The sequence below is a fragment of the Pseudorca crassidens genome, chromosome 21 (genome assembly GCF_039906515.1).
Source record: "Pseudorca crassidens isolate mPseCra1 chromosome 21, mPseCra1.hap1, whole genome shotgun sequence".
Lineage (NCBI taxonomy): Eukaryota > Metazoa > Chordata > Mammalia > Artiodactyla > Delphinidae > Pseudorca > Pseudorca crassidens.
Genome location: NC_090316.1, coordinates 8,603,238 through 8,615,403, shown reverse-complemented (window position 1 = coordinate 8,615,403; position 12,166 = coordinate 8,603,238). Strand labels below are relative to the sequence as shown.

Genomic DNA, 12,166 nt, shown 5'->3' with positions numbered 1-12,166 from the left:
AAATTACAGAAAGGGAACTGTGTTTCTTACTGTTTTTTAAAGTATTTAATGAACTCATTTGCATAACATATATGTATTTATGTGTACACATACATATATTAAGTATTTTGAATGTGTCTCAATCAGTTGCTGTCATTCTTTTATTGCTTAAATGATCCCATATGATGCCAATGGGAGCCCCCTCTTCTTGGCTTCTAAGTCCTTTTGACATGACCCATTGATTTTTGACAGCTTCTTTGATTTCTGGTACAAGATATGCCAGGCTTATTGTATAGTCTGGCCCAGATGTTATAATCAGCCATTCTTTTAAGAAACCTTGTTTTTGTTTTGTTTTGTTTTTTAATTGGAGAATTTTATTTAGAAGCTATATTTGTCAGGATCCAGGCAGGAAAACAGAACCTACACTAGTTCTTTTAAAAGAGAGAATTTGATTTAGGAAATTAGTTAAGTGGGTATTGGAGATCTGAAAAGGTAAAAAGAGAAAATGTAACACAGAAGATAGTTACTGCAGGAAACAGCCTCAATTCCTGGGGCTGGGGAATAAAGAGAAGAGGTTGGGGGTATAACCTGGAAACTTGGAAGAATGGCGTGGTATAGCTGGCACCGAGGAGACACTGCCGAGCTGGTGCTGGTACCTGTGAGGGAGTTCTCGGGAAACCAGGAGTCTGCAGACTCTGCTGACTGACGCTGCCCCCAGGTTGAGGGGCTTTGCTGGGCTGGCACTGGCAGGAATGGGAAGCAGGCGAGCAAACAGGAGGGAGCAAGTCCCTTCTCCCCTCCTCTAACCTAGTGCCCCCTATTGGCAGAACCAAATAGTAAGCAAGTGGCAAAGAGAAATGTTTGCGGACTCCTGGTCCTGCATCTCAGAGCCAGTTACAAAATGCTGTGTTTGGAGCTGAGGGCCGGCAGCTTAATAACTGGTACAGAAGTTACATTTGGGTGCTAGGTATGCTGATTGCTGTTGTGTTGTCATTGCTTCTAAACCTTTTCAATGGACAGAGTTATATAAAATAAGTATTTAAAAAAAATTTTGTTGGAGTGAAGTTGATTTACAATGTTGTGAATAAGTATTAATATTTTAAAATAGAAAAATAAATAAGTTCATATTTGTGTTAATTCAAATTTAATGTCATAGATTATTTTTACTTCTTAGATTGTATTTATTACTTTTGTATGGAAAATTTTGGTTCCTAACAATATTAAGGTAATTACAAATACTTGTACAATCCTACAATAATATATAAAATAAGTTCAAAATAATGCCAGGTTGCCGCTCTGGCATGACAGCATGAGGAGCTCTGTGGGCCCAGTCCTCAGTGAAACTGGTGAAAAATATTTTTTAAAAACAACCAAATTAAAGTCTCTAGAAATGGTCTTAAGGAATTTAGCAAATGAGGAAATATTTATTTTAGAAAATTTACTCGAACTCGGTAAGAACAGTGAGATTCTGTGCCATCCTCCACCTCTCCCACCCCCCAACCCCCAGCTCAGTGAGAGAGAAACTCCATTAGCCTGGAGCGGCAAATAAAACAAAGTTTCTTCGCTCCCCAGGTCCCAGTCCTCCTGGGTGGGCAGCACATCGACATTGCTTATCTTGCCCCCAGCTACTATTGCAGAGGCCACGTTCTGGGCAAGTGTGGCCAATAGTGGTGGATCCTACCCATGCCCTGTCCCTACCTGTGGAATGGAGGCTTTACCTTGGGTAGGGCACTGCTGAGAACACTGGGGCTCTGCTCACCCTTACCCTGGCTTGTAAGGCAAGCTGGGAAGGTCTGAGGCTACTGCCCTTTCCCCCCAGATGCTCAGCTTTTAAAGCAGGGGTGTCTCTCAGAGAAGCACACCATTGTCCCCAGCCCAACTGCAGAGTGTAGCTCAGACATTTTATCTGGAGGCAGACGCAGGCTGTAAAACCGGTAGCTCCTAATCTTTTCCCAAAGGAACTGACTTTATTTGCATCAGAATATGGAGAAGCTGAAGCCAAAGGATGTTCTCAAAAACTGTGGAGGGTGTCGTGAAAGGCATTTGGGAGATCAGTAGGTTCACTGCAGATACAGACTGGGCTGCAGGCCAGCCAGTTTGCTGGAGAGAACTAGGGAAAGAGATCGCTGGGAGGGGCCCTCTGGGGTCGGAACACATCTCAAACACTGACTTTGGGAGGTGTCCCTTCCAAGGAGCCCAGATTTGATTGGATCAGTTTGTAGAGCAATTTATGTCCCAAGTAAACAGTAAAGAAATTAGCTGGAAATTTGTGGAGCTTTAACAGCTAGGTGTGGTCGAGGAAAGATCGACATATATATACATCTATGTAATACATATATTTATATATACTCATTAAAGAAATTAAAAAGCTGCATTAGAAAATATTCACTTAATGCAGAAGCAGTAAAGGAAGAATAGAGGAACAAAACCAAACATGAGATATAGAAAACAGAAAAATAAAATGGCAGATGTAAATCCAACTATATCAATAATAACATCAAGTGTGAATAGATTAAACAATCCAATCAAAGACAGAGACTGTCAGACTGGATTGAAAAAAAGAAGATGCAACTATATGCAGTGTGAGATAATGGGAAAATATATATATATATTGGTCTCTGCCCCAGGTTCCTGGCGTAGAGCTCCTGAAACCCTTGTAAATTCCTAAGTCATAAGAGCACTAGGAACATCTTTTGTTCTAGTATTTGGTGTCTGAACCTGGTTCCTGACACAGGGCTCCTATATCCACTGGAGTTTCCTGGGTGACAGGAGTGTCTTTTATACTAATGAGGCAACTCTCGGTGTTTTCATGGATGGCTCCTGGATAGGGCTGGTCACCAGAAAGACCAACTCATGATTAGAAGCTTGGAATTTTCAGCCTCATTCCCCATTCTTTAGAGACTGGAGAGGGGTTGATCATGCCTACATGAGGAAGCCTCCATAAAAATCCCAATAGTATGGGGTTCAGAGAGCTTCCAGGTTGGTGAACACATTCACATATTGGGAGGGTGACACAGCTAACTCCAAAGGGACAGAAGCTCTTGTGCTCAGGACCGTCCCAGACCTTGCCCTATGTATCTATTCATCTGCCTGTTCATCTGTATCCTTTATCATATCGTTTAATAAATTGGTAAACTTAAGTAAGTATTTCCCTGAGGTCTTTGAGCTGTACTAGCAAATAAATCCAAGAGGGAGGAGATCATGGGAACCTCCAATCTGTAGCCGAGTCAGACATAATTTGTGGGTAACCTGGGGACCTACTACTTGCAATTGGCATCTGAAGTAAGGGGTGGGTAGTCTCATGGGACTGAGCCCCTAACCGGTGGAATCTGGTGCTATCTCCAGATAGAAAGTGTCAGAATTAAGTTGAATTGTGGAACACCCAGCTGGTGTTGCAGAATTGCTTGGTGTGGGGGAAACCGCCCCCACATCTGGTATCAGAAGTGTTCTGAGTGTGGTAACAGTGTGAGGATAAAGGAGAAAAGTAGGAGTAGGAGGTTTTTCCTTCTCAGCTGTCTACAGGAGACATACTTCAGATTTAAAGACACAAATGGCTTGAAAGTAAAAAGATGGAAAAATATGCAAACTGTAGCTATAGGAAAGCTGGAGTGGCTATGCTAATATCAGACAAAATAAACTTTAAAACAAAAAATATTACTAGGGGGCTTCCCTGGTGGCGCAGTGGTTGAGAGTCCGCCTGCCGATGCAGGGGACACGGGTTCGTGTCCCGGTCCGGGAAGATCCCACATGCCGCGGAGCGGCTGGGCCCGTGAGCCATGGCCGCTGAGCCTGCGCGTCCGGAGCCTGTGCTCCGCAACGGGAGAGGCCACAACAGTGAGAGGCCCGTGTACTGCAAAAAAAAAAAAAAATATATATATATATATATTACTAGGGATAAAGAGGGACATGATGAAAAGGTCAGTCCATCAGCAAGATATAACAATTATAAATATATATGTACCTAACAACAAAATACACAAAGGAAAAGCTTACTGAAATAAAAGGAGAAATAGACAATTCAATAATAATAGAGACTTCAGTACCTCACTTTCAGTAATGGATGGAACAACTGGACATAAGATCAACAAGGAAATAGAAGATGTACACAACACCGTAAACCAACTAGACCTACCAGACATCTATATAACACTCCATTCATCAACAGAATATACATTCTTCTCAAGTGCACATGGAACATTCTGCAGGATAAACCATATACTAGCCATAAAACAAATATTAATAAATATAAACGGATAGAAATATACAGAGTATGTTCTCCAACTATAATGTAATGAAATTAGAAGTTAATAGCCGAAAAACTTTGGGCAACTCATAAATATGTCAAAATTAAATAAAACAGTCCTAAAAAAACCAGCAAGTCGAGGAATAAATCAAAAGGGAAATAAAAAAATACTTTGAGATGAACGAAAATGAAGACATAACATTACCAAAACTTACGAGATGCAGCTAAAGTAGTAGTGCTTAGAGGGAAATTTATAGTCATAAGTGCCAGTATTATGAAAGAAGAATGATCTCAAATCAAGAACCTAATCTTCCATCTCAAGACACTGGAAAAAATGAGCCAACCAAACCTAAAGCAAGCAGGAGGAAGAAAATAATGAAAATAAGAGTGGAAATGAGTTAATAGAGAATAGAAAAACCATAGATGAAATCATTTCAACTAAAGGCTGGTTCTTTGAAAAGATCAACAAAATTGATGAACCTTTAGCTAGATTGAACCAGAAAAAAAAGAGAGAAGACTCAGATTACTAGAATCAGAAATGAAAGAGGGGACATTACTACTGATCTTACAGAAATAAAAAAAGATTATAATGGAATATTATGACTAATTGTATGCCAGTAAATTAGGTACCTTAGATGAAGTGGACAATTCCTAGAAAGATACAAACTACCAAAACTAACTCAAGAAGAAATAGGAAATCTGAATGGATCTATCAAATATTTAAAGAACTGACACCTATTCTTCACAAACTCTTCTAAAAAAACAGAAGAGGAGAGAATACTTCTAAACTCATTCTGTGAAGCCATTATTACCCTGAGAGGAAAACTAGGCAAAGACATCACAAGAAAAGAAAATACAGACCAATATCTTTTATGAATATGGATGTGCAAAAATCCGCAAAAAAACCCTAGTGAACTGAATCCAGCAATGTATAAAAAGAATTATGTACCATGACCTAATAGGATTTATTCCAGGAATGCACGGTTGGTTTAATATCTGAAAATCAATTAATGTAATACACCATATCATTCAAATAAAAAACAAAACCCCTATGATTACCTCAATAGATGTGGAAAAAGCATTTGGCAAAATCCAAAACGTTTTCATGATAAAAACACTCTAGGAATTCAAGGAAATTTCCTCAACCTGATAAAAGACATCTGTGAAACACCCACAGCCAACCTCATATTTAATGATGAAAGACTGGATGCTTGCCCTTAAGATCAGGAACAAGACAAGGACATCTGCTCTTGCCACTTCTATTCAGTATTATACTGAAGGTTCTAGCAAGGGCAACCGGGCAAGAAAAAAATTAAAAGGCATACATAACCTATATGTCTACATGGAATAGAATTGAGAGTGTCTATGGTCAGCTGATTTTTTAAAAATTTATTTATTTTACTTATATTTATTTTTGGCTGCATTGGGTCTTCGTTGCTGTGCGTGGGCTTTCTCTAGTTGTGGTGCGTGGGGGGCTACTCTTCGTTGCGGTGCGCGGGCTTCTTATTGCAGTGGTTTCTCTTGTTGCGGAGCACAGGCTCTAGGCATATGGGCTTCAGTTGTTGTGGCTCACGGGCTCTAGACCACAGGCTCAGTAGTTGTGGCACACAGGCTTAGTTGCTCCATGGCATGTGGGATCTTCCCGGACCAGGGCTCAAACCCGTGTCTCCTGCATTGGCAGGCAGATTCTTAACCACTGCACCACCAGGGAAGCCCATCAATTGGTTTTTAACAAGGATGCTAAGACCATTCAATGGAGGGAAAAGTCTATGGCACAACATATGGTACCATGACAACTGGATAGCCACATACAAAGAATAAAGTTGGACCCTTCCACCATATGTAAAAATTAACTCAAGGGACTTCCCTGGTGGTCCAGTTGTTAAGAATCCATCTTGCAATGCAGTGGACGCCAGTTTGATCCCTGGTCAGGGAACTAAGATCCAACATGCTGTGGGGCAGCTGAGCCTGCGTGCCACAACTAGAGAGCCCGAGTGCCACAACTACAGAGCCCATGCACTCTGGAGCCCACAACTAGAGAGGAGTCTGTGCGCCACAACTAGAGAGAAGCCCATGCGCCACAACGAGGAGCCGGTGTACCACAGGGAAAGATCTCACGTGCCGCAGCTAAGACCCGATGCAGCCAAAAAATAAATAATATTTAAAAAATTAACTCAAAATAGGTCATAGACCTAAATGTAAGAACTAAAACTATAAAAGTCTTAGAAGAAAACATAGGGATAAATCTTCATTTCTTTGGATTTGGCAATGGTTTCCTAGATAAGACGCCAAAAGCACAACCAACAGAATAAAAAATAGACAAATTGGACTTCGTCAAAATTAAGAACTTTTATAATTCAAGGGACACGATCAAGAAAATGAAAAGGAAGAAAATGCTTGCAAATCAGATATCAGAAAAGGGACTTGTATCTAGAATATATAAAGAGCCCTTAAGACTGAACAACAAAAATATAAATAACCCAATTTAAAAATGGGCAAAACATCTGAATAGACAGTTCTCTAAAGAAGGTGTGCAAATGGCCAATGAGCACATGAAGAAATGCTCAACATCACTGGTCCTCAGGGAACTGCAGATAAAAATCACAGTGAGATATGACTTCACACACACTAGGATGACTATAAAAACAAGCAAAACCACAGGAAAAAACAGGTATTGGTGAGGAGATGGAGAAATTAGAACCCTTATACTTAGCTGATGGGAATATAAAATGGTGCAGCTTCTTTGGAAAACAAATGCCAGTTTTTAAAATTGTTAGAGTTAACTGTATGACCCAGCAATTCCGCTTCTAGGTATATAGCCAAGAGAACTGAAAACATATGTCCACATAAAATGTTATTCGTGAATGTTTATAGCATCATTATTCATAATAGCCAAAAAGTGGCAACAATCCAAATGCCCAGAATGGATAAGCAAAATGTGATATCTGTATACAATGGAATATTTTTTGGCTACAAAAAGGAATGAAGCTCTGATACATGCTACAACATAGCTGAACCTCAAAAACATGCTAAGTGAAAGAAGCCAGTTACCAGATATCACATACTATATGATTCCATTTATATGAAATACCCTGAGTAGGCAAATCTATGGAGATGGAAAGTAGATTAGTGGTGGTGTAGTGCTGTGGGAATGGCAGATAGGAGGGTGTAGCTAAAGGGAACAGTGTTTCTTTTTCAGGTTTTGAAATGTTCTAAAACTGGTTGTGGTGATGATCACACATATCTCTATGGATATACTAAAAATCATTGACTTCGACAATTTTAAATGAGCGAATTGTATGGTAGTGAATTATATCTCAATAAAGCTGTTAATACAAATAATAATATCAATGTTATGACTAACAGTTCCCTAGTGGATGCAGTTTAGGTTTCTTTGCAGTTCATCTGGTCTTTAGAATATATTCCACTAAGTGTGTACAGTCAAAGTAAGATGATGCAAAAGTCATTAGAAATAATTCTTTTTTCCGTATGGTTATGTTACCAATTTGATGTTTAGTTATCTCATCAGTTGATTTTTCCTGTAGTAAAACACAACTCCAAGAGTTGCGGCTTACAACAATGAATATTTATTTCTTGCTTTTGTTCTGTGATGTCGCTGCAGGGGCTCATCTCCAGGTTCTGGGTTGGGTTCAAGTTTGTTCACGTGTTTTGTTCTGGGACTCAGGCTGAAATGACAGCTCCTACATGGGATATGCTAGCCCACGGTGGAGGGCAGGAGTGCAAATGGGTTCCTAGAATTTGCATTAATTCCTAAATCCTTTGTTTAAAACTGGCATGCTGTCACTTAGCCATATTTGTTTGTTTTGCATACAAGTTTAAATTACATTTTAAAAATATGTGAATTTATACCTGTTCCTCCAATTCGATTCATATTAAGTATAACATGAGATAAAGTTATCAGTTGAAAAATGAGGGGGTAGGATAAGAGGATACTGGAGATTTGAGGGGACAAGAAGGTGAAATAGTTGTTGTGTGAGTGGGATGAACATACTGAGGAAGTGTGGTGTAGTTGCTAGGCAGTGCTGAGTGTCTGCTTGTGTGAAACCAGAGAGCTTGTGTTTCTCTGCACCGATATTTAGGTGAAGTACAGATGTGGAACCAGTGGATAATTGGGTTTAAACTGGGTTAGGTTTTTGCAGGTGAGAACATCCGAGGGAAAGAGTGGTAAGGGATTTAAGGTGTTGAGAAGCTGAGTAAGGAAGGAGTGAGGACAGGGTGGGTGGAGAGGTAGTAAAAATGTGTGGGGTACTTCGGAGGATCAGTAGAAAAGGACAGAAACCAAGGAAGTTCTGGGGATTTAGGTGTTAGTTCACCACTGCTGGAGTGAGTCAGCTTCAACTCTGGTCTTTTCACCTCTTTAATTAAGATTCAAATTCTTGGTAGAGAGAAATCAATTAATTAGTCAAATACCACTTAACTGGGGGAAGCGGGGGGATTAGTCAGGGGAATTTGCCTGATTGAGAAATTTGGTTGTTAGGATCTGAAGTTGCTAGTTTCTATATTGCTCTAGTTGCTGTATTATGTAAGGGAGATGTTACTTGCCCAGCTTGTATAATGTCATGTGGAATAATTGCATGCTTTGAAAACAAAGTATTATGAAACTGGTAAGTAGTGCAGTTAAGCTCAGATGGTGATAATTAAATTCTCAGAGACTACAACTGCCAGTGAATTTCTTTGTGAAACCATATTTGAAGATTTGAAGATCCTCTTTAAGCTTAAAATTAAACTATAAAGCTCAGAGCAAAATAACTCAACTTATGGGATGACAAATGTATATATTAAAACAGCCTGAAAAGTTTTGAGTTGATCTAGTTTCTTGTCAGAGTGTATTGGCTTATTGAAAATGACACTAACTTTTTGAGGTGAAGTGAAAGCTGTAGAGATTAATGCCGTAGCTAGATTTTCTCCTTGGAGTGCTAATTATTCTACGTAATTCCTGATTCCGAGTTAGCTGTGGGCTGCCAGCAGAAACCTTAGCCATAGCAGAAAGTAGAGGAATATGAAAAAACTAGGGTGTGGCCAGGCAAAGAAGTTGAGTATTGAAGGTGTATGCATTTTAAGTAAAGTTTAGTATTAAAATATTACTTCAAGTTTCAAAGTTGTTGAGATAGGTAAATATTATACTACTCTTCTTAACACTGGCAAAGAACTACAATTGTGCTGCACTAATTAAATTAGTTAGTGATGGCTTAGTGATTGGAGAGAGATAAAGGAATTGAATGTCTCTGGTTTTGCTAATTAACTTGACATAGTAGATATATCATTTGTTATAATTGGCATTATGCACAAGAATAGTCAATATTTGCTTTGTTCTAGGGCAAGTGATTGAGCATGTATCTGCATCAGTTTTAATAATGAGTGATTTTAGAGTGGGGTTCCATTGCTTTTTGTCTATTGCCTATTTTTTTTCGATACTTATACCTGCCTCTATCAACTTTTCAGAATGTTGTAAGGATGTTAGTAAAAGTGAATCTATTTTCCTTTTTGTCCTTAGGAGCAGCCACCATATCCTAGCTACAATTCCAACTATTGGAATTCTCCTGCCCGACCTCGGGCTCCTTACCCAAGTACATATCCTGTAAGACCGGAAATGCAAGGCCAGGTAGGGTCTAAAATTGACAGACTTTCTGAATTTTTTCTTAATGAATCGATTTATTTTCAGAACCTGTGGAGATTTCATAGTGAGGGTGTGTGGGCTTTTGTTATATAATGCACTCTATCTTAATCATTTTAATGTTTTTAGCTCAGAGATAAGGAAATATCTAGGCAGATGCTACCTATAGCAAAGGCAGCTTGATGCATGATAGATTATTTCTCAGGACCTGGAAACAACAAACGCAAAATGTACTTATTTCTAAAAATTTGACCTTTTATGGAGCTATAATTGCCATATAACTATATTAGTTTCAGGTGTACAGTGTAAAGGTTCAATATTTGTATACTTTCCAAAATGATCGCCACAGAAGTCTAGTTAACATCTGTCACCATACAGTTACAAAGTTTTGTTTTCTTGTGATGAAAACTTTTAAGATATACTCTCTTAGTAATTTTCAAATATTACAGTACAATATGTTAACTATAGTTACCAGGCTGTACATTACATCCTATGATTTACTTATTTTATAGCTGGAAATTTGTACCTTTTGACCCCCTTTACCCGTTCCTGCACCCCAGCCCACTGCTCCACCTCTGGCAACCACCAGTCTGTTTTCTGTATCTATGAGTTGGCTTTTTTTGTTTTTTTTAGATTCCACATATAAATGAGGTCTTATGGTATTTGTCTGTGTCTGACATTTCATTTAGCATAATGCCCTCAAGGTCCATCCATGTTGTCCCAATGGCAAGATTTCCTTCTCTTTTATGGTTGGATAATACTCCATTGTGTGTGTGTGTGTGTGTGTATATATATATATATATATATATATCACATTATCTTCATCCATTCATCCAGTGATGGACACTTAGGGTGTTTCCATGTCTTGGCTGTTGTAAAATAGTGCCGCAGTGAACATGGGGTGCAGATATCTTTTCGAGTTAGTGTTTTTGTTTCCCGTGAATATATTCCCAGAAGTGGAATTGCTGGATCATATGGTAATTCTGTTTTTAATTTTTTGAGGCACCTCCATACTGTTTTTCACAGTAGCTGTACCAGTTTCCATTCCTATCAACAGTACACAAGGGTTTCCTTTTCTCAACATTCTCATCCATACTTATTTCTTGTCTTTTTGAGAATAGCCATGCTAACTGGTGTGAGGTCGTATGTCATTGTGGTTTTGATTTGCACTTCCTGATGATTAGTGATGTTGAGCACCTTTTCATGTACCCGTTGGCCATCTTGTATGTCTTTGGAAAAATGTCTATTCAGATCCGCTGCCCATTTTTTAAATCAGATTGTTTGATTTTTTGCTATTGAGTTGTATGAGTTCTTTATATATTAACTCCTTACCTTATCAGATATATGATTTGCAAGTATTTTCTTCCATTCAGTAGGTTGCCTTTCTTTCTTTTATTTATTTATTTATTTATTTATTTTTTTGCGGTACACGGGCCTCTCACTGTTGTGGCCTCTCCCGCTGTGGAGCACAGGCTCCGGACGCGCAGGCTCAGCGGCCATGGCTCACGGGCCTGCTCCACGGCATGTGGGATCTTCCCGGACCGGGGCATGAACCCGTGTCCCGTGCATCGGCAGGCGGACTCTCAACCACTGCGCCACCAGGGAAGCCCTCTTTTTTTTTTACTTTTTAAATTTACTTATTTAATAAATTTTTTTTTTTTTGGCTGCGTTGGGTCTTCGTTGCTGGCTGCGGACTTTCTCTACTTGCGGTGAGCGAGGGCTACTCTTCGTTGCAGTGTGTGGGCTACTCTTCATTGAGGTGTGCAGGCTTCTCATTGCGGTGGCTTCTCTAGGCGCGTGGGCTCAGTAGTTGTGGCTCACGGGCTCTAGAGCACAGGCTCGGTAGTTGTGGCGCACGGGCTTAGTTGCTCTGTGGCATGTGGGATCTTCCCGGACCAGGGCTCGAACCCGTGTCCCCTGCATTGGCAGGTGGATTCTTAACCATTGCGCCACCAGGGAAGCCCTGCCTTTCCTTTCGTTGATGGTTTCCTTTGCTGTGTAGAAGCTTTTTAGTTTGATGTAATCCCACTTTTTAATTTTGCTTTTGTTTTGTTGCCTTTGCTTTTGCTGTTAAAATTTTTGACTCTTATGACAAATATTAAATTTAAAATACTTCAAGCATTCTGAAAGAGTACAGAAAATATGTACATCTTTTTTTATCTAGCTCCTAGCTTTGTCAGTTTTTAAGTTTCAGATTTTTAAAAAGAAGTAAAATAAATACAGTTGAAGCCCCATATAACACTTCTTTCCATTTCTTAAAGTTATATTAATTGTCTCATATGTGTTTTTATGCTTTTACTACTTGTATA

At 39.3% G+C, this 12,166-nt stretch overlaps 1 protein-coding gene across 3 annotated transcripts in view; it reads left to right on the top strand.

Moving 5' to 3' along the window:
- BAG4 (BAG cochaperone 4) overlaps positions 1 to 12,166 on the top strand; it is a 34,654-nt gene that overhangs the window by 7,225 nt on the left and 15,263 nt on the right. For 2 of the 3 annotated variants that reach the window (XM_067721727.1, XM_067721725.1), the window contains exon 2: positions 9,738 to 9,845. The exons of the other annotated variant lie outside the window; for it this stretch is intronic. In XM_067721727.1, the coding sequence (XP_067577828.1) occupies positions 9,738 to 9,845 (108 nt within the window). The remainder of the gene's footprint in view (positions 1 to 9,737; positions 9,846 to 12,166) is intronic. 3 annotated transcript variants of the gene reach the window in all.